General features: G+C 60.3%; 3 protein-coding genes across 6 annotated transcripts; 1 reads left to right on the top strand and 2 right to left on the bottom strand.

Annotated features, from left to right (window-relative positions):
- The first annotated feature begins 1437 nt into the window (after positions 1 to 1437).
- On the top strand, positions 1438 to 6736 carry Spata2l (spermatogenesis associated 2 like). Its single transcript, XM_042702227.1, has 2 exons — positions 1438 to 1796; positions 5049 to 6736. Exons 1-2 carry the CDS (start codon positions 1494 to 1496, stop codon positions 6024 to 6026), a joined length of 1281 nt encoding a protein of 426 aa, XP_042558161.1. The 5' UTR covers positions 1438 to 1493; the 3' UTR covers positions 6027 to 6736.
- On the bottom strand, positions 6727 to 14696 carry Cdk10 (cyclin dependent kinase 10). 4 transcript variants are annotated; one of them, XM_042702232.1, is made up of 13 exons: positions 14568 to 14696; positions 12530 to 12602; positions 12035 to 12106; positions 11291 to 11393; positions 11061 to 11142; positions 10691 to 10758; positions 10110 to 10162; positions 9835 to 9904; positions 9004 to 9063; positions 8627 to 8750; positions 8409 to 8548; positions 7424 to 7476; positions 6727 to 7212 (listed from the first exon to the last, which is right to left on the bottom strand). In XM_042702232.1, exons 3-13 carry the CDS (start codon positions 12051 to 12053, stop codon positions 7115 to 7117), a joined length of 870 nt encoding a protein of 289 aa, XP_042558166.1. In that variant the 5' UTR covers positions 12054 to 12106; positions 12530 to 12602; positions 14568 to 14696; the 3' UTR covers positions 6727 to 7114. The 4 variants fall into 4 exon arrangements, with proteins under 4 accessions (XP_042558166.1, XP_042558164.1, XP_042558163.1 ...); XM_042702230.1 differs by lacking the exon at positions 14568 to 14696 and adding an exon at positions 12950 to 13068 and having other exon boundaries at positions 6727 to 7090; XM_042702229.1 differs by lacking the exon at positions 14568 to 14696 and adding an exon at positions 12950 to 13068.
- A 1379-nt stretch (positions 14697 to 16075) lies between these two features.
- Spata33 (spermatogenesis associated 33) lies at positions 16076 to 20760 on the bottom strand. Its single transcript, XM_042702237.1, has 3 exons — positions 20660 to 20760; positions 20409 to 20558; positions 16076 to 16294 (listed from the first exon to the last, which is right to left on the bottom strand). The coding sequence occupies exons 1-3, from the start codon at positions 20694 to 20696 to the stop codon at positions 16089 to 16091; spliced, it is 393 nt and encodes a 130-aa protein (XP_042558171.1). The 5' UTR covers positions 20697 to 20760; the 3' UTR covers positions 16076 to 16088.
- Between the last annotated feature and the right edge of the window lie 9 nt (positions 20761 to 20769).

Consider the following 20769-nt stretch of genomic DNA (forward strand, 5'->3'; position numbering starts at 1 on the left):
GAGTCTCACCAGTTTACATAGTTCGTTGTGCTTGAAGCACTGTGTCCTCACTCCCTCGGCCTGGATATGAACACCACAAGTACTCTGGGAAGTCAAAATTAACACCCTTGGGATTAGAGGTGTGACAGAGTCCCAGCCGGAAGTGAAAAAGCCAAGCAAGGGTATGAGAGGCCCTGAATTCAAGCCCCAGTACTAGCATTACAAAGAAATGGCTGGGAAGGTGGCTCAGTGGTGGAGTGCTTGCTTAGGAAGCATGAAGCCCTGGGCCCAATTCCTCAGTCCATGCACAGAAAAAATGGGAAGTGGTGCTGTGGCTCAAGTGGTAGAGTGCTAGCCTTGAGCAAAAGTAGCTCAGGGACAGCGCCCAGGCCCTGAGTTTAAGCCCCAGGACTGGCAAAAAAAAAAAGCGTAGGAGGGGCTCCAAATTGCAAACACAATAAAGAATTGCAAGTTAAAAAGAGAAACGTCATACCTGTCAGAATGTAATTGGGAAAGTTTTAGGATGATCTGCATTAGGTAAGTATGGATGGACACACTGACAAAAAGTCTGGCCCCATTTTGAGACTAGGGTCTATGAAAGGATGTGTGAGATCGCAGGAAAGGCAATGCAGAGAACTTGTGGCTGCTAAACACAAAGGCACTCCTGTTGTTTTTGCCAGTGCCTGGCTTGGACTCCAACACTGTGGTCTTTCTGGAGCTCTGTCACCTGAGCCACCCCAGCTCATGTGTGATTTTGTCGTTCCCCAGGACGGGCTTGGGGGGCTGTGTCCCCCACCTTCCCCAGGATGGGCTTGGGGGGCTGTGTCCCCCACCTTCCCCAGGACGGGCTTGGGGGGCTGTGTCCCCCACCTTCCCCAGGACGGGCTTGGGGGGCTGTGTCCCCCACCTTCCCCCGTGCTTGGGGGGCTGTGTCCCCCACCTTCCCCCGTGCTTGGGGGGCTGTGTCCCCCACCTTCCCCCGTGCTTGGGGGGCTGTGTCCCCCAGCGTGGGCAGGGCAGGCTCTGAGTCGGGCGGCCCTGCGGGCTGACCCGCTGACCCTCCGGCCCTGCGTCCTCACTGAGGTCGAGGACCTCCGCACAAGGGCAGGAGGCCCGCCCGCATGTCCGCCGACGGCCGTGACAAGCCGGGGCTCGGGGGCGAAGCGGCGCCGCGGTGGAGGCCGCCAGGCCACGCTTCAAAGGGAGCCCGCAGAGCGCGCGGGCCCGGAGGCCGCGAACGGCGCAGGCGCGCGGGGGGCGCGGCGCCGGGCCTTCCGGGCTCGGCCCCGCCCACACGCGGGCCCCGCCCACGCCGCCGGGGGCGGGGCGGCGCAGAAACCACGCCCTCTGCGTCGCGGCCGGCGCCTCGGGGCGGGGCCGGCGTCCGGCGGAAGTTCGCGGCCGGCGGCGGCTGGAGGTGGCTGGGCCCGACGGCGCGCGCCGCCCGGGTCTCCGGCGCGTCCTAGGGGCCGAGGGGCACTGCCGGAGCGCCGCGCCGCGCCGCGCCCGCCGGGATGGGCAGCAGCTCGCTGTCCGAGGACTACCGCCTGTGCCTGGAGCGCGAGCTGCGGCGGGGCCGCGCGGGCGTGTGCGGGGACCCCTCGTTGCGCGCGGTGCTCTGGCAGATCCTGGTGGAGGACTTCGACCTGCACGGGGCGCTGCAGGACGACGCCCCGGCGCTGCTCTCCGACGGCCTGTGGGGCCGGGCCGACCTGGCGCCCGCGCTGCGCGACCTGGCCCGCGCCTTCGAGCTCCTGGAGCTGGCCGCCGTGCACCTCTACCTGCTGCCCTGGCGGAAGGAGTTCACCACCATCAAGGTGGGGCGGCCGGGGGCGGGCGCGCAGGGGGGCGGGCGGGCGCGGCCGGGGGGGGGGGGGCGCGCGAAGGGCGTGCGCGCAGGGGGGCGGGCGGGCGCGCGGAGGGGCGGCCGGGGGCGTGCGCGCAGGGGGGCGGGCGGGCGCGCGGAGGGGCGGCCGGGGGCGTGCGCGCAGGGGGGCGGGCGGGCGCGCGGAGGGGCGGCCGGGGGCGTGCGCGCAGGGGGGCGGGCGGGCGCGCGGAGGGGCGGCCGGGGGGCGTGCGCGCAGGGGGGCGGGCGGGCGCGCGGAGGGGCGGCCGGGGGCGGGCGCGCAGGGGGGCGGGCGGGCGCGCGGAGGGGCGGCCGGGGGCGTGCGCGCAGGGGGGCGGGCGGGCGCGCGGAGGGGCGGCCGGGGGCGTGCGCGCAGGGGGGCGGGCGGGCGCGCGGAGGGGCGGCCGGGGGCGGGCGCGCAGGGGGGCGGGCGGGGGCGGCCGGGGGGGGGGGGCGCGCGAAGGGCGTGCGCGCAGGGGGGCCGAGGGGGGCGCGCAGGGGGGCCGAGGGGGGCGCGCAGGGGGGCGGAGCGGGGCCGCGCAGGGGGGCGGGCGCGGCCGGGGTGGGCGCGCGGAGGGGGGGCGCGGCCGGGGGTGGGGGCGCCGGAGGGGGGGCGCGGCCGGGGGGGCGCGGCCGGGGGGGGCGGGCGCGGCCGGGGGGGGCGCGGCCGGGGGCGGGCGTGCGGGCTCCGGCTTCCTCCGCGCGTCACCGCGCGCGTGGGCGGGCTGCGCCCCCGCCGTTGCCGAGGCAACCGCGGAGCCCGGCGGGGCGCTGGAGGGGCCGCCGGTGCCGGCTGCCCGGAGTTTTCATTCCTCCGGTGCGGCGAGAGGGGAGCGGGGGAGGGCCCGGGCGGCCCGGAGGAGCTCCCTCCCGGCTGGTTCCAAACAGAAACCCGTGATGATGCAGGAAGCAGAGAACAGTGCTTAGCAGCTACTCGCTAGGCGCGGTAGTGCCTGGACACGACGGTTTCTTTCTGGGCTTGGACTCGGGGCCTGGGCACTGTCCTGGAGCTCTTACCACGTGAGCCACAGCACCACTTCTGGCTTTTCCCGTTGATGTGGTGCTGAGGAATCGAACCCAGGGCTTCATGCATGCTAGTCAAGCCTCTGCCACTGAGCCACCTTCCCAGCCCCAGACAGGATAATTTCAGGCTTAAGGACAGCCTGAGCTATGTAGTGAAGATCTTGTCTCAAAAACAAAAACTAGCCGGGCACTGGTGGCTCACGTCTGTAATCCAAGATACTCGGGAGGCTGAGATCTGAGGGTCAGGGTTCAAAGCCAGCCCGGCAGGAAAGGTCCTTGGTGAGATTCTTATCTCCAATAAACCACCAGAAAATCGGAAGTGGCGCTGTGGCTCAAGTGGTAGAGTGCTCGCTTTGAGCCGAAGAGCTGAGGGACAGCGCCCAGGCTGAGTTCAAGCCCCATGAGTGACAAAAACAAAAAACACCCAGGGCTGGGAAGGTGGCTCAGTGGTAGAGCGCTTGCCTTGCATGCCTGAGGCCCTGGGTTCGATTCCTCAGCATCACATAAGAAAAAAGCCGGGAGTGGCGCTGTGGCTCAAGTGGTAGAGCGCTAGCTTTGAGCTGAAGAGCTGAGGGACAGCGCCCAGGCCCAGAGTTCAGACCCCACGAACGGACCAAAAAAACCCAAAAACCCTATTAGCCTAGTATGAGCCTATCATACAAGTTGTAGCAGGGCATCAAATTGGAGGCCAGGCTAAGCTACATGATGAGACCTCAGAAACACAAGGGCTGAGGGGCTGGGCATGCGGCTTGGTAGACTGCTTGCCTGGCGTGCATGATGCCCTGAGTTCCATTCCTTAATACCACATACACAGAGAAAGCTGGAAGTGATGCTGTGGCTCAAATGGTAGAGCGCTAGCCTTGAACAGAAGCAGCTCAGGGACAGTGCCCAGGCCCTGAGTTCAAGCCCAGGACTGGCACAAAAAAGAACAAGTGAAAACCAAGGGTTGTTGGTGCATGTCAGAGAGAGGAGGGTACCTGCCTGGTGTGCACAATGCCCTTGACTCAAACCCCAGCATGAGGGAGGGGGACAATAAGGCAAATGTCTGACCTACTGACCTGGAGTGTAGATGTTTTTTGTTTTGAGCCAGGTGAGGTGTGTGTGTTTGGGCACTGTCAGTGAGCTTTTTTTTTTTGTTGGTCGTGGGGGTTGAACTCTGGGCTTGGGCGCTGTCCCTGAGCTCTTCAGCTCAAGGCAAGCGTTCTACTGCTTGAGCCCCAGCGCCACTTCCAATTTTCTAGTGGTTTATTGGAGATAAGAATCTCACACTTTTCTGCTCAGGCTGGCTCTGAATCATGATCCTCAGATCTCAGCCTCCTGAGCAGCTAGGATTACAGGTGTGAACCCCTGGCTCAGTGAGTTTTTTTTTTTTTTTTTTTGTGCAAGGCTAGTGTTCTACCATTTGAGTCAAAGCTCTCCTTCCCGATTATTGGTGGTTAATTGGAGATAAGAGTCTCATGGATCTCTTGGCCCCAGAAAAGGCCCAGGGGGAGACTGGGGTGCTCAGACCTCAGCTTCCAGAGTAGCTAGGACTATAGAGATGAACCAGGAGCTCCCAGTCCAGGCTTGAACTCTGGGCCTGGGCGCTGTCCCTCAGCTCTTCAGCTCAAGGCGAGCGCTCTACCACTTGAGCTACAGCGCCACTTCCGGTTTTCTGGTGGTTTATTGGAGATAGGAGTCTCACAGTCTCTCCTGCCCGGGCTGGCTTTGAACCGCGATCCTCAGATCTCAGCCTCCTGAGTAGCTAGGATTACAAGCGTGAGCCACCAGCGCCCGGCCCCAGGTGACTATTTTTAACTGAAATGTGTAGTCTTAGTGAGGCTGAGATCTGAGGATCATGGTGGTTCAAAGCAATCCAGGCAGGAAAGTCTGTGAGACTCTTCTCACCAATTAATTATTTAAAAAACTCTTAGAAGTGGAGCTGAGACTCAGTACAGCACTAGTCTTGAGCAAACAGGCTTAGAACAGTGCCCAGGCCCTGCGTTCAAGCTCCAGGACAGGCACACATGCATACACAAAAACAACTTTAGCATGTTAACATCCAGGTCTGCCTCAGGTGAGTTAGACCAGTCTTGGGACGGGCAGAGATTCAGAAGCTTTGGTCTGGCCAAAGCAGGGCTGGCTAAGCCTGGATGGGCAGCCCGCCACCCATTAGAGGATGGTCCTGGGGTCCCACTGTGACCAGGTCCCTCCTTTGCAGACCTTCTCTGGAGGCTATGTGCATGTGCTGAAAGGCGTGCTCTCCGAGGAGCTCCTCATTAGAAGCTTCCAGAAGATGGGCTACGTGCGCCGGGACCACCACCGCCTGACGGTGGCTGCTCTGCCTCCTGCCTGCCAGTTGGTGCAGGTGGCCCTGGGCTGCTTTGCGCTTCGGCTGGAGTGTGAGATCCTGGGTGAGGTGCTGGCACAGCTGGGCACCAGCGTACTGCCAGCAGAAGAACTGCTACAGGCACGGCGGGCCAGTGGGGATGTGGCCTCCTGTGTGGCCTGGCTGCAGCAGCGTTTGGCCCAAGATGAGGAGCCACCACCCCTGCCCCCCCGGGGCGCCTCTGCATTTGGGGTCCCGTTAGACCTGTACAGGGACCTGCAGGGTGACGAGGGCTTGGAGGAAGCCAGCCTGTATGAAGAGCCCTCCCCAGGGCCAGACTCGCCTCCTGTGGAACTGAGCTATAGGCCACCGCTCTGGGAGCAGAGTGCCAAACTATGGGGGTCCGGGGGCCGGTCCTGGGAGCCCCCAGCTGAGGACCTGCCTCAGGCTAGCAGCTCACCCTATGGGGCCCTAGAGGAGGAGCTGGATCCTGAGCCCTCTGCCTTCTCCTTTCTATCCCTGCGCCGAGAGCTGAGTCGGCCTGAGGACCTGGCTGTTGCGGAGGTCCCTGGGAGCCCTGGGCAGGCCAGCCCCCGGCACAGCCAAGTAGGGGAAGCACCAGCTTCCGCCTACGGGCCTGTCCCTGAGCCCCTGGCCTACCAAGCACACAGCTGTCTGGCTCCTGGAGCCCTGCCCACCCTCTGCTGTGACACCTGTCACCAGCTACATGCTGCCCACTGCGCGGCCCTGCCAGCATGCCGACCAGGTCACTCGCTGCGTGTCCTGCTGGGCGACACGCAGAGGCGCCTGTGGCTGCAGCGGGCACAGATGGACACCCTGCTGTATGACAGCCCCGGGCCGCACCCCTAAGCCCACCTGCGCCCCAGGTCCCATGGGTGCAGGAGAGTTTCCATGGTGCTTCTCTTGGGGAGTGGCTTGGGCCACTGGCTGCTCTGGCCTTCTGTCCCCAGGGGAGTCCAGGCTCTACCCACTGGGAGGGGCAGAGCCTTCAACAAGTCACTCCGGTCTGAGGTCTCAGCCTTAGCTAGCAGCAGGTCCTAAGCCAGACTAACAAGGACCTTCCCAGAAGTCTTTGTCCTCATGCCCAGAGGTGCTCAGTAGCGGGCCAAACCTGTTCCAAAGAGGACCCCCCCCCCCCATTCCCTTTAGAAGTCTGCCAACAGCCTGTGGCTCAGGACATAGCCCCCACATGCCTGGGATCCTCCAGGCCTGCAGGTGGCTCTCCTCCTGGCGTCAGTCTGGAGGTGTCGGTAGCTGTAGAGGTCTGGCAGCAGAAAGTGCTGGCTGAGGAAAGACTGATTCTCAGTACCCAGCTGCCTCACGAAGGAAGCTCAGAGTCCTGCAGCCATCTCACTGGTTGACTGTCCGTGGTGGGGCCATGCAGCTGCTGCCGGGCAGCACAACACACACGGGGGGAACCGTGGTCCCCTAGCCTGGAGGGGACAACTACTGTTCTGCATGACTCTCAGCTTGCGCTGTGTCCCAGCCCCAATCCCTCTCCCCGGCCCACTCACTGCCATGTTGCATAGCACATTAAAAGACAATTTGAGACCTTGTCAGAGATGCTTTTATTTCTTCCCCTGGGGTGGGAGCCTGCTGCCTCTCCTGGGCAGCAGGGCTATTCTAGGGCCTATGGAGGCCCGCCAGGCCTGGTCCCTCCTCCTCACCAGGGGCACCCTAGGAGTTACCATCACCTATGCCCCTGGGTGGCCTGTGAGATCCGGTGTGAGTGGTGTGATGATCTGAGGCTTGCTTCGAAGGCCTGTGCCCAGCTTCGTTTCCAAGACTCCACTCCATTGGACCAGCACAGTTTCTGCCCTGCTCTTGCCAGATGGCCCCTCCTTGTGCATGGGCCTGCAGTCCCGGTCAGCCTGGCTCAGAGGGGAGCTGCCTGTCCACTGCTGACGCATGGTCTGGGGAGGGCATGTCGTCCAGTCTCAGGGTTTGCCTCGCCTACTCTGGCCCTCAGCTGTGGCAGGAGCAGCCCGCTTATTGCGGTGGTGTGGGAAGGTGGGCATGAGTTCTGGCTCACAGGCTGTAGGATACACACACAGGGTGCTAGCTGGGGATGGGTTCCCAGGTATACCCGGCTGCAGGTATTGATCCAGAATTCTCCCCCCCAGGGATGCTCAGTTCTGCCCTCCCCACAGGCACAGCTGTGCACTAGGAGCCCTCTTGGTACGAACAGAAAGGGCCACTGGCAAAGCTCCCCAAGTGCAGGGCCCAAGACAGTCTGGGGAACTCACGTAGAGGCTTCTCCTTGAAGTAGGAGCTCTCCAAGCAGTCTGCTGCTGTTGCCCTGTAGAAAGACACCGAGTACTGAGGCCCTGGCCTCAGTAGGCCTGTGTTCCTCACACCCCTGCCTAGCCCAACCATCTCCAGAAAAAAAAGTGGGCAGTTAAAAACAGGTTGGGGCGGGGCTCTGGTAGCTCACTCCTGTAATCCTACTCAGGAGGCTCAGATCTGAGGATCATGGTTCAAAGCCAGCCCGGGCAGGAAAGTCCCATGAGACTATCTCCAATTAACAAAAACCCAAAAATGGTGCTGTGGCTTAAGTGGTAGAGCGCTCACCTTGAGCTGAAGAGCTCAGGACAGCGCCCAGGCCTAGGGTTCAAGCCCCATGACCAACAAAAAAACAGGTTGGGGGCTGGGGATGTGGCTTAGTGGTAGACGCTTGCTTAGCATTTGAAGCCCTGGTTTGATTCTTCAGTGGCACTGTGGCTCAGGTGATAGAGTGCTAGCCTTGAGCAAAAGCAGCTTGGGCAGAGCCCAGCCCCGAGTTCAAGCCCCAGGACTGGCAAAATATAAAAAGAAAAATAGGCTGGGGGCCCAAAACTGACAGCTTCAGATTGGACTCCAATAACCCAGGAGAGCAAATGGGGTGGGTGGCCTGGTATACAGGCAGCTACATGTCTGAGGAGGAATGTCTAGCCCATCTTCTGAGAAACCACCAAAAAACACGTTTTTAGTTGGATTTGGGTGTAGCTCAGTAGTAGAACACTTGCATGTAAAGGTCCTAGGTTCAATCCCAAGCACCACAGAAAATAAGGGGGAACTGAAAGTGTGACTCAAGTGCTAGCATGTAGCTGTGAATGAAAAGCAGGGTGGACACCCCTGGCTGAGTTCAAGCTGCAATGTCACCTGCACGTGCATCACATACACACGCACACACATATACATAACAGACACATACATAACACAAGCACACCGGGACTCAAATCAGCATCACACCTTTTCTTGGGGTCATACATGAACAGGAAGTTGAGCAGGCGCAGTCCAGCCTCTGACAGCCATGGGAACTTGTGCTTGAGGTTGTTGTAAGGCTGCTTTCGCAGGCTGTACTGGTTTGCCAGTGGGAGCTTGGAAAAACCCTGTGGGAGGTAGTAGATGAAGCCACAGTAGGGCCAGGCCCAGACACACAGAGGTTCACGGCTGCACAGGGCACCCACCGGCCAGATGTTCTCACTGGGTGTCCCCAGCAGCTGTACAATCAGGTCAATCTGGTGGATCTCAGAAGTGCCAGGGAGGAGAGGCTTATGGGCCAGCAGCTCAGCTAGGATGCAGCCCACAGCCCTGCAGGAAGAGCAGCCAGGCCTCCACACCATCTCACGGTGCCCGTGAGGGGAGGGACAGACAACTGCCAAGCCCCCACAGGACCAGTGACAAGGGCAGGCCTTCCTGCACACCTGAGTGCAAACACTCAAGCTGCATTCCCATGCTTCCTCTTGGATCCCAGGCAGGCCCAGTCCCTGGGGGCTGGCAAACACTCCGGCCCCACTCCTGCCCCTGTCCTGGGGCTGGCCCCAGGAGCACCAGCCAAGCTTACCACATATCGATGCTGGTGGTCTGGGTGGTGGTTCCTAGCAGCAGCTCGGGGGCTCGGTACCTGCAGACAAAGGCCTTACTTCACCTCTGGCCAGTTTGACATGCAGCCCAAGCTGAGCCTCCACTGGAAGCGCTAGAGGGCCCAACAGGATTACACTGGGATACACACAGTTAACAGCTGTCACTGGAGAAAGCCACAGGCCCTGCGTGTAGAACCACTGGATCCTCAGCACAGACCCATGCCTACCAGCCCAATTTTGGATGGGGCTACGTGACAAGAGTGCTTGTGTTAAGATCATAAGAGTCTAAAGGACTCCAGTCTCCTGCAGCTCTGGTTTTAAAAACAAAGTGCTGGGCACTAGTGGCTCACACCTGTGATCCTATATTCAGGAGGCTTAGATCTGAGGATTGAGATTCAAAGCCAGCCTTGGGCAGGAAAGTCCACGACAGTTATCTCCAATTAATGATGGAACTGTGGTTAAAGTGGTAATGCACTAGTCTTGAACACAAAAACTCAGGGACAGCACCCAGACCCAGAGTTCAAGCTCCAGGACCAGCAGAAACAAATGATAAAAAAAACAGAAAGAAAAGAAAAGCCACCCAGCCACCCTCCCTTCAGGGGGAGGCGCAACCTCCTCCAAAAATGGCTTTAGAGCCAGGCTGTTTCTGAGTACCTTAGAGCAAGATAACGTCCAGTCTAGATGGGAGGTGCATCTGGGTCACGGAGTTGCTGAGCCTGGCTGCCACCCTTTTCCTTGGGACCCGCAGCACCCGGTGTGCAGCCCCATTCTGTGCATTTCTAACATCTGCCTTACAATTTCAAAGGACTCACCAGAGGGTAACCACCTTGGGGGTCATTGGCTTTACTGGAACACCATATGCGCGGGCTAGGCCGAAATCAGCTACAGCAGAGGCAGAGGGGAGGGAGCGTGTCACTCAGTAAGGGCTGACCCACTGTCAGTGCACTGAGCCAGACTTGGGTATCCTAGGGCCAAGCAGACAGACAAGCCAGCCTCCAGCTACCAGGGCACTTAAGTGAGCACCAGAACCCGCCCCAAGGATGTGCTCATGGAAAGCCACCTCCATCCAGACAGAGCCTGCACCCACCTGTCTTCACACAGCCCTTGTCTGTCATGAGCAGGTTGGAGACCTTCAGGTCCCTGTGACAGAAGAGAACACTAGTTGCAGGAAGCAGCACCACAGTGGATACACAATATCGGTCACATCTGAGCCTTATACAAGCAGTGGCCTTTGGGTGGGCCGTAGGCTAAGAGAGGTGGGCAACAGTGAGGAGTGAGGACACTAGCAGCCGGTAACCAGAGCTCTTAGTAACCAAGGAAGTGGCAGCGCCGGGCCACTGCTCCAGCAGGGCCAACACAAGCCACACAGCAGGGACCCAGGGCTTCAAGGCCCTTTCCAGTTGCAGCCAGCCCCTCACTAAGACTTCAGGCTGGGCTGAAATGCTCTGCTCACCTGGCCTTTGGGCTACTCTCTCCACCCACCCTATTTTCCAGAAGGGAGACCGATGGGACTTTCCAGACTTGTTTGCTCCCTGCTCCTTCATAGGGAGCAATGAAAATGCCTACAGGTGCCTGTTCCTCTCCTGCAGGCACTTGGAATAAGTGCTGTGGAGAGCAGAACTGTCCGGGCCCTGACCCTTTCGCTCTCCTCCTGCTGCCCCTGCCCACCTGTGGATGATGAAGTTCCTGTGCAGGTACTGGAGGCCCTTGAGCACCTGTAGCACAATACACTTGACCTGTGTGGAGGGCCAGAGGAGTTAGGGAGAGCTGAGGATGTTGCCTGGCCACACCACCTCTGTCTATGACTCCAGGAGCAGCAGCCCGACAGCCTAGAGCCTGGTATGGCTGTGTCTGCAGAGTCCCCTTCAGCCTGCTTGTTGTGGGCTGGGAGGCTCGAAGCTCATTTATGGGCTTCTGTACTTCTGTGCCTCACTAAGTCTTGCTGGTGCCATATAGCAGACACACATCCCTAACTATGTCTAGTACAAGCATGTACTGACTAAAGCCTGTGAAATGGTCCCACCCATCTCCTGTGCACCTGGGACTCAGAAAACGGTGTTGGCATATTCTCCAGAAGGCTGGCGAGATCCTGCTCACAGTAACCCATCACCAGGAAGATGCTGGAAGGAAAAAAAAGAAAGATGCACAGTACTTCCCATCTTCTGCCTAGAGCGGGCAAAGAACAAGACCTCCCCTGCTGTAGACAGGATGACCTGGAAGCAGAAGGGCCTTATGGTCGGACCAAAGGGCAGGGGCAGGAGACTGTACCTCTCCAAGTGGTTTCCCACAACCACCTCCTTCAGTTCCACGACATTAGGATGGCGAAGGCGCAGGAGCAGTGTGATCTCCCGCAGACTGCTGATGGGGATGCCTGCAATCACAGGTGTGCCCATGAACCCCTCCACACTCTACCAACACCGAGGACAAGACGCTCAGGGAGCACCAGGCAGTACTAACAACACTGCCAGCCATGGACGATACACCGCAGTACGGGGGCAAGCAGGGTGCTGTGGGATTTGGTGGGGTGGGTGAGGGCAGAGCGGGGCCGAGACAGGAAAGGGTCTGGGGAGAGGGGACGGAGAGTGCCCCAAGCAGAGCTGCGGGAAGCCAGCGGGCCTCGGGGCCCCGGCCCGCTGACCAGCGGGCCTCGGGGGCGCCCGGCCGACTGACCAGCAGGCCTCGGGGGCCCCCGGCCGGCTGACCAGCGGGCCTCCTCGGGGGCCCCCGGCCGACTGACCAGCGGGCCTCCTCGGGGGCCCCCGGCTGACCGGCAGACCTCAGGGGCCCCGGCCGACTGACGAGCGGGCCTCGGGGGCCCCCGGCCGACTGACGAGCGGGCCTCGGGGGCCCCCGGCCGACTGACCAGCGGGCCTCGGGGGCCCCCGGCTGACCAGCGGGCCTCAGGGGCTCCAGCCGGCTGACCAGCCTCTGAAGTGGCTCCTCTCAAACCACAGGCAGGTTTCACCTCGCTACCAAGTCCCAGGGAGGTAGTTTTGTGCCTTCTCCACTCACCATCTTTCTCCTTGTCCATCCGCACCTTCTTCAGAGCAACAATCTCATCTGTCTGGGTGTCCCGGGCCCGATCTAGAATGGGAGCAGGTGCCTGAAAGCTGTCCCAAGCTCCCTCCCCTCGCCCCATCCCGTGGACACCACCTCCCCTCCCCCACCCCTCCCCTCCCCCCACTCCTCCCCTCCCCCCTCCCCGTGGACACCACCTCCCCTCCCCCACCCCTCCCCCCACTCCTCCCCTCCCCCCTCCCCTCCCCGTGGACACCACCTCCCCTCCCCCACCCCTCCCCTCCCCCCACTCCTCCCTTCCCCCTCCCCTCCCCGTGGACACCACCTCCCCTCCCCCACCCCTCCCCTCCCCCCACTCCTCCCCTCCCCTCCCCGTGGACACCACCTCCCCTCCCCCACCCCTCCCCCCACTCCTCCCCTCCCCCCTCCCCTCCCCGTGGACACCACCTCCCCGCCCCGCCCGCCCCGGTGGACGCCCCGTCCGCGCACACACGATGCCGTAGGTGCCCTCGCCGATGCGGTTCAGCTTCTCAAACTCCTTCACGCTCCGGCACCGCCCCAGCTGAAAGGGAGACGCGGATGGACGCGGTCCCAGCCAAAGGCGGCGGGCCGGAGCCGCACCCGGAGCCGGGGGGGGAGAGGGGGGGGCAACAGAACCCGCCCCCTCCCCCTTCCCCCTCCCCCGCCTTCCGCCCCCGGCCGCCCCCTTCCCCCTCCCCCGCCTTCCTCCCCCCGCCTTCCTCCCCCCGCCTTCCTCCCCCCGCCTTCCTCCCCCCCCCGCCTTCCTCCCCCCCCCCGCCTTCCTTCCCCCGCCTTCCTCCCCCCCCGCCTTCCTCCCCCTCCCCCGCCTTCCTCCCCCTCCCCCGCCTTCCGCCCCCCCGCCGCCCCCTTCCGCCCTCCCCGTCGCACCCTGTGCTCGGGGGGCACCGTGAAGGAGCCTTCGGTGCGGATGCTTTTCAGGCGGATCTGCTCAGGCTCTGGGTCCGGCTCCGCCATGCCGAGCCCGGCTGCGCCGCCGCCCCGCCCCGCCCCGCCCCGACACGTGACCCGCGACTTCCGGCCCGGCCGCCGCGGAAGGCGGGGCGCGCGCCAGCCGCCCGGGCGGCCGGCGTGACCCCGGAGGACGCCCGCGCCCCTCCCCTCCCCTCAATAGCTACGGGCCGCCCGCGGTCCTGCGGGGCTCCCCCCGCCCCTGCCGCTCCGCCCCCTGCCCCGCCCCCTGCCGCCGGCCCCGCCCCCCGCTCCACCCCCTGCCCCACCGCCCGCCCCGCCGGCCCCGCCCCATGTCCCGCCCCCTGCCCCCACCGCCTTCCAGCCCCGCCCCCTGCCGCCGGCCCCGCCCCCCGCTCCACCCCCTGCCGGCCCGCCGGCCCCGCCCCATGTCCCGCCCCCTGCCCCCACCGCCGTCCAGCCCCGCCCCCTGCCGCCGGCCCCGCCCCCCCGCTCCGCCCCCTGCCCCACCACCTGCCCCGCCCTCTGCCCCGCCCCGCCGTCCCGCCGTCTGCCCCGCCCCGCCCCCTGCCGCCGGCCCCGCCCCCGCCCCGCCCCATGTCCCGCCCCCTGCCCCACCGTCTGCCCCGCCCCGCCGTCCCGCCGGCCCCGACCCCGCCCCGCCCCATGTCCCGCCCCTGCCCCCACCGCCTGTCCAGCCCCGCCCCCTGCCCCGCCCCCGCTCCGCCCCCTGCCCCGCCCCACCGCTCCGCTCCGCCCCCCTGCCCCGCCCCACCGTCTCGCCGTCTGCCCGCCCTGCCCCCTGCCGCCTGCCCCGCCCCCTGTCCCACCCTGCCGCCTGCCCCGCCCCCCGCTACGCCCCCTGCCGCCTGCCCCGCCCCCCGCTACGCCCCCTGCCCCACCGCCTGCCCCGCCCCGCCGCTCCGCCCCCTGCCCCGCCCCGCCGCTCCGTCCCGCCCCTGCCCCGCCCCCTGCCCCGCCCCCTGCCCCGCTCCGCCGCCTGCCCCGCCCCGCCCCTGCCCCGCTCCGCCGCCTGCCCCGCCCCGCCGCTCCGCTCCGCCCCCCTGCCCCGCCCCACCGTCTCGCCGTCTGCCCGCCCTGCCCCCTGCCGCCTGCCCCGCCCCCTGTCCCGCCCTGCCGCCTGCCCCGCCCCCCGCTACGCCCCCTGCCGCCTGCCCCGCCCCCCGCTACGCCCCCTGCCCCACCGCCTGCCCCGCCCCGCCGCCCCGCCCCCTGTCCCGCCCCACCGCTCCGTCCCGCCCCTGCCCCGCCCCCTGCCCCGCCCCCTGCCCCGCTCCGCCGCCTGCCCCGCCCCGCCCCGCCCCTGCCCCGCTCCGCCGCCTGCCCCGCCCCGCCCCGCCCCGCCCCTGCCCCGCTCCGCCGCCTGCCCCGCCTCGCCGCTCCGCTGCCTGCCCCGCCCCCTGCCACGCCACGCCCCCCGCCGCCCCGCGCCCACCGCCCCTCTCCACCCAAACCTCCTGCGGATCCCGGCGCGGTCCGCTCTTCCGGCGGGCGCCCAGCTGCCCCGGAGCGTGCTGGGCACCGAGAGGCTCTCCCAGCCCCGCCAGAGCCTGACCTGTGTGCCGGCGGCCTCGCCCGGGCGCCAGGCCAGCCAGGCAGGAAAGCCTGAGGCCGTCTCCCAGGGCTCCGGGCGGCGCCAGGCCCGAAACCCACTTCCGCCAGGCCTGGCGGCTCCCGGCGACACCGGTACAAGGAACCTGCCCGAGCAGCCAGGGCTGACCCCAGCACCCGGTAGAGGGGGCTGGAGTTCACACCTCGGTACAAGGGACAGGATAAAACACGGGTGCAAAGCAGTCTTCAAATAACGTCAGAGTCTCGCGATGTTCTTTGGGGCCTGAATTTGGGCTTGGGCACCACCTTGTACCTTTTCTACTCAGCTCAAGGCTGTGCTCTACCACTTGAGCCACAGCACCACTTCCTTTTGGTGATTAATTGGAAATAGTCTGATCACCGAGCAGGGTACTGGTGGCTCAGGAGGCTGAGACCTGAGGATCAGGGTTTGAAGCCAGCCCAGGCTTAGAAAAGTCTGCAAGACTTTTCTTTTTTGTGGGGTGGGGGTCCAGTTATGGGACTTGAACTCCCTACCTGGGTGCTGTCCCTGAGCTTTACGATTCAAGGCTAATGCTCTACCAACTTTGAACCACTGTGACACTTCCAGTTTTCTGGTGTTTGATTGGAGATAAGAGTTTCATGGAGGGAGCTGGGAAGGTGGCTCAGTGGTGGAGTGCTTGCCTTGTATGCCTGAGGCCCTGGGTTCGATTCCTCAGCACCACATAAGAAAAAAGAAAAAAGCCAGAAGTGGCACTGTGGCTCAAGTGGTAGAGCGCTAGCCTTGAGCTGAAGAGCTGAGGGACAGCGCCCAGGCCCAAAGTTCAGGCCCCACGACTGGACCAAAAAAAAAAGAAGAGTTTCATGGACTTTCTTGCATGAGCTGACTTCAAACCATGATCCTCAGATCTCAGCCTCCGGTGTAGCTAGGATTACAGGTGTGAGACTCTCATCTCCAATAAACTACTCAGAAAAGGCCAGGAGTGGCGCTGAGGCAGTAGAGAGCTGGCTGTGAGCACAAAGAAGCTCAGGGGCAGTGCCCAGGCCCTGAGTCCAAGCCCCAGAACCCGCCAAAAAAAAAAAAGTCTGATTGCCACCAACTTTGCTGCTTTGGCTGGCTTTGAATCATGATTCTCAGATCTCAGCCTTCTGAGTAGCTAGGATTACAGGTGAGTCACCAACACCCAGCTTTTTACTTTTTTTTGCCTGTACTACAGCTTAAACCCAAGGCCTTGTGCTTTCACTTGGTGGCTCATGGCTGGCATGCTACCATTTGAGCCATGACTTCAGCATATTTTTTTGTTGTTGTTGGTTGAGATGGTCTCTTCCGCTTTTCCCTACACTGCATAGCCTGACACTTCCAACAGTGATGAGCTAGTTTATTCCTTTAGTATCACAGTATCTGAGCCAGTAGCTTCCCCCATATCTGTCTGCCAGTTGCTCTGGGGAGAAACAACCCAATGGTCACTTAGAGCCCCATAGTGGGACTCAGTCGCAGCAAAGAAGGACAGCGACTGGAAGCTTCTGTTTACTCTTTGTCAGGCAGGTAGGCTGCTATTGTACTGGGGTTCCTGTGTCGGCGGTAGGGGCCCCATTCAGCCTGTTCCCGGATGGTCCTCTGCTCCTCACTTCCAGTGGAACTGTAGCTGACTATAGTCTCCTTTGAGGCCCGAGTGATGACGATCTGTGGAGTGATGGTGTTTTTCCTGCTCGACTGTTTTACATCAGGTTTCGCTAGAGGGAAAAAAAGACCCAGGCATTTAGCGGGTGTGAGGGAACGTCTTCAACACTACACACAAGGCCTGACTTAGGTACAAGTAATCAGATTTGTAGTTACCAGGAAAAAATACCCAAAGCTCAAATAAATTCACCACTGCTATGCACAGAGTAAACACTAATACCCTCTTTTTTGTGCTTTTTTTATTGTTACTATAAAGGTGATATACAGATGGGTTATAGTTACAAAAGTCAGGAAATGAATGCATTTCTTTTTGGATAATGTTACCCCTTCCCTGACTTAGTTTTTCCCTCCTCTTCCTGCATACTCTCTTCAAGAAAGAAAACAGGAGGGGCTGGGATGTGGCTTAGTGGTACAGGGCTTGCCTAGCATTCATGATGTTCTGAATTCTATTGTGCAATACCATATACACAGAAAAGGCCAGAAGTGGTGCTTTGGCTCAAGTGGTAGAGTGCTAGCCTTGAGCAAAAGCAGCTCAGGGGCAGTGCTCAAGCCCTGAGTTCAAGCCCTAGGACTGGAAAAAAGAAGAAAAAAAAGAATCAGGAAAGATTCTTCAGATTTTATGAGCTACAGAGGACCTGCAGGATGACAGACACAGGAAGGAGAGCAGGCGAGAAAGGTGTGTCTGCTCCCATGGCCACGGCTCAGATTCCCAATGCCAAAGGGTTCTAACTGGTAAATCCTCTGTGCAGAACTTAACAGAAGGTGCTAGAAATGGGCACTTCTAATATTGCTAAGGTTACAGGGAATACTACCTGTTGTAAAGCTGTTGAGCTTCAGGTTTTAAAAGTAGACAGGCATAGCCGGGCGCTGGTGGCTCACACCTGTAATCCTAGCTACTCAGGAGGCTGAGATCTGAGGATCGTGGTTCAAAGCCAGCCCGGGCAAGAAAGACCGTGAGACTCCTATCTCCAATAAACCACCAGAAAACCGGAAGTGGTGCTGTAGCTCAAGTGGTAGAGTGCTCGCCTTGAGCTGAAGAGCTGAGGGACAGCGCCCAGGCCCAGAGTTCAAGCCCCACGACCGACAAAAAAATAAAAAAAAAATTTAAAAAAAAAGTAGACAGGCAGAGCTGGGGACCAGTGGCTCACGCCTATAATCCTAGCTACTCAGGGGGCTGAGATCTGAGGATCACGGTTCAGAGCCAGCCCAGGCAGGAAAGTCTATGAGACTCTTATCTCGAATAAACCACCAGAAATCCAGAAGTGGTACTGTGGCTCAAGTGGTAGAGTATTAGCTTTGAGCTGAAGAGCTCAGGGACAGCGTCCAGGCCCAGAGTTCAAGCCCCCATGACCAAAAAAAAAAAGTAAAGAAGTGCTGATTAGCCTCACTGGGCCAAGGCTAAGCACAGGCTTTAGGCCTCTGTTAGAACAGTACAGAGAGGTCTTTCCTCATACACTTCCATATGTATCCAGAACACTCACAGTCTCTGTTGTTGTTGTTCTGGTCCTGGGGTTTGAAATCAGGGCCTGGGTGCTGTCCCTCAGCTCTTCTGCTTAAGGCTCAGAAAAAGCTGGAAGTGGTGCTGTGGCCCAAATTATAGAGCCTTAAGCACAAAGAGGCTCATGGATAGTTCCAGGCCCTGAGTTCAAGCCCAGGACTGGCAACAAATAAACCATATACATATATAATCAAATTGGTTTTTTAAAATTATTTAAATAAAGGTGAGTACAGAGGGGTTACAGTTTCAAATTGATTTCTATAAAGATCCTGGAGCTTGACCTCAAAGCCTGGGTGTGGTCTCTAAACTTTTTTGCTTGAGACTAGCACTCTACCACTTGAACCACAGCTTTTTTTTTTTTTTTTTTTGTAGTTTAGTGGAGAGAAGAGTCCCATGAACTTTCCTGCCCAGAATGGTTCTGAATGTCGATCCTCAGATCTCAGCCTTCTGAGAAGCTAGGATGACAGGTGTGAGCCACCAGCACCCGCTGGGCTCCCCCGCCCCCAGCTCAGTGCCTCTCATGCTTGGCTTACTCAGTTGGCAGTCTTGGCTGAGTGCCCTTTGTTTCTGTGTGCCAGTACTAAGGCTTGAACTTGGACCTCGAGCTCTTGCTTAGCTTTTTCAGTCAATGTTGGAACTCTGCCACTTACAAGAGCCATACTTTCACTTATTTGGAGATAAGAGTCACAGATTTGCCAGTTCAGACTGGCTTTAAACTTCAATCCTCAGATTGTATCTCCTTAAGCAACAGGCACGAGCCATTAGTGCCTGGCTGAGGAGATAGTGTGTGTGTGTGTGTGTGCTGGTCCTGGGGCTTGAACTCTGGCCTGGGCGTTGACCCTGGGCTTTTTTTTTTTCTTTCTCAAGGCTAGTGCTCTACTACTTGATCTATAGCTCCACTTCCAACCTTTTTAGCAGTTTATTGTAAGTAACATTCTCATGACTTTCCTGTCCTAGCTGGCCTTGAACCTTGATCCTCAGATCTTAACCATCTGAGTAGCTGGCACCTGTCAAGGGGAGTTGTTTTCAACATTAGTATAGTCAGCCTCTTCAACACCTTTTGTGCACTGCGTAAATGTGAGACTGGGAGGTAAGATTGGGGATGGGGAGAAAGACAATAAGGGGAAGGGAGGTGCTATCAGAATTCACTATGTCTGTGGATGAAGATGGCATAATAAGACCCACTAAAAACTACTTAAAACTAAGAGATGGGGAAAATCATGAGTAACAGAAGCTGGGCGCCAGTGGCTCACGCCTGTAATCCTAGCTACTCAGCAGGCTGAGATCTGGGGATTGTGGTTTGAAGCCAGCCCAGGCAGGAAATTCTGAGACTCCTATCTCCAATTAACCACTAGAAATCTGGAAGTGATGCTGTGGTTCAAAGTGGTAGTGCCCTTGCCTTAAGCAAAAGCAGCTCAGAGATAGTGCCCGGGCCCTGAGTTCAAGCCCCAAGACAGAAAGAAAAAAAAAAGTAATAAAGAACATTAATCCTATCACGTATAATATATGCAAACATAAAAATACCACAGTGAAACTTCTTTGTATAATTTGTACACTAATTAAAAAATAACTTTTTTTCTTCAAGGCTTAGACTCTCAACAGTGAGAAATCAGATGAAATATTTGCATCCTCGTTTTTCCCTACTGACTTTGATATTTGCTCTTATCTATCTGGAAATTATCTTAGTGGGAGGCAGCAAAGGGCTTTGTGTAGTCTTCCCTCAGGCTCTGCGTCCCCTATTGGCCTTTCTAAGGCCCACAGCTCATCGCCTCTCCCGTTTTCAGATCCATCTCCAAAGCCATCCATTTTACCCATGATAAAATAGGTGGAAGACTTCAGGCTTCATCTTGCTTTTGTGGCTTCATCTTCACCACATGCCCAAGGTGTGACCACACTAGGCTGCTTCTCAGTATGTGGGCAAACTATTTCACTCTCTTGTTTCACCCACAAATCTCTCCTCCATGATGGGCTTCCATCCTCAGGGGCTGCACTACACTCTGAGCAGTCTCTCTCGAGGCTTTGCTCCAAGGCTTTGACATACTGAAGTTACCAGAAGTTACTCAGCCCTCCTGGGTGACATTGAGTGACCTCAAATCAAGCTCTCTCTGGACTGTTATGCATCTACCACTTTGGAGAGTACCTGACTTTGCACGGTTCACCAAGAATTCTGCAAATTCTCCTATGCCTAAGTCCTGAAACAAATGCCACTAGTCATTGATCTCAATGTCATTCTAGATATTCAAGAGGCTAAGATCTGCAGGGTCTCAACTTTGAAGCCGGCCTGGACAGAAAAGACTTGGGTGCCTGCCTCCGGGGGAGGGGGGCGCAGGGGGTGCCTGCCTCCGGAGGGAGGTAGGGGGGGTGCTCTGCCTCCGGAGGGGGGCGCAGGGGGTGCTCTGCCTCCAGAGGGGGGCGCAGGGGGTGCCTGCCTCCGGAGGGGGGGTAGGGGGGGTGCTCTGCCTCCGGAGGGGGGCGCAGGGGGTGCTCTGCCTCCAGAGGGGAGGAAGGGGATGCTCTGCCTCCGGAGGGGGGCGCAGGGGGTGCCCCGCCTCCAGAGGGGAGGAAGGGGGTGCCTGCCTCCGGGAGAGGGGGGCGCAGGGGGTGCCTGCCTCTGGAGGGGGGCGCAGGGGGTGCCCTGCCTCCGGAGGGGGGGTAAGGGGGTGCCCTACCTCCGGAGGAGGAGGAGGGCCGTTGGTGCTTGCCCGACCCCAGCCCCGCGGCTAGGCTGCCGGCCTCCTTGGCCTCCTGGGATGGCTTCTTCACCCACTTGTTCTTGGACTTGGGAACGGAAGAGGCGAGCTCCTTCTTGTCCTCCTCTCCTAGAACACATCATGGGGGACACCTGTGGGTACCGGGCTCCCGGCGCCGGCTCGGCCAGGAATGGGAGAAGGCAGCTGGGCGGGGCCGCGGCGCCCCTTACCTTTATCCAGTTTGGTTTTGCTTCTGGAAAGGCCCATACGTGAGCCCACGGTCAGGCCGGCGCAGGCCGAGATGCCCGCACCTCCCGGGCGGGCCCAGGGAGTGATTCAC

This window comes from Dipodomys spectabilis, unplaced genomic scaffold (assembly GCF_019054845.1).
Source record: "Dipodomys spectabilis isolate Male_0828 unplaced genomic scaffold, ASM1905484v1 ptg000318l, whole genome shotgun sequence".
NCBI classification, from domain to species: Eukaryota; Metazoa; Chordata; class Mammalia; order Rodentia; family Heteromyidae; genus Dipodomys; species Dipodomys spectabilis.

Bases quoted from the DNA above. Each gene is read 5' to 3' on its own strand.
- Spata2l (XM_042702227.1), top strand. From the start codon at position 1,494: ATGGGCAGCAGCTCGCTGTCCGAGGACTACCGCCTGTGCCTGGAGCGC. The intron at 1,797-5,048 runs GTGGGGCGGCCG...CCTCCTTTGCAG, and splicing joins AGGAGTTCACCACCATCAAG to ACCTTCTCTGGAGGCTATGT.
- Cdk10 (XM_042702229.1), bottom strand. From the start codon at position 13,036: ATGGCGGAGCCGGACCCAGAGCCTGAGCAGATCCGCCTGAAAAGCATC. The intron at 11,394-12,034 runs GTGAGTGGAGAA...CTGTGATTGCAG, and splicing joins GATGGACAAGGAGAAAGATG to GCATCCCCATCAGCAGTCTG. The intron at 9,905-10,109 runs GTGGGTGCAGGC...CCTCTGCTGTAG, and splicing joins CAAGGGCTGTGTGAAGACAG to CTGATTTCGGCCTAGCCCGC.
- Spata33 (XM_042702237.1), bottom strand. From the start codon at position 20,696: ATGGGCCTTTCCAGAAGCAAAACCAAACTGGATAAAG. The intron at 20,559-20,659 runs GTAAGGGGCGCC...GATGTGTTCTAG, and splicing joins CAAAACCAAACTGGATAAAG to GAGAGGAGGACAAGAAGGAG. The intron at 16,295-20,408 runs GTAGGGCACCCC...TTTTCCCTCTAG, and splicing joins GCCCTCCTCCTCCTCCGGAG to CGAAACCTGATGTAAAACAG.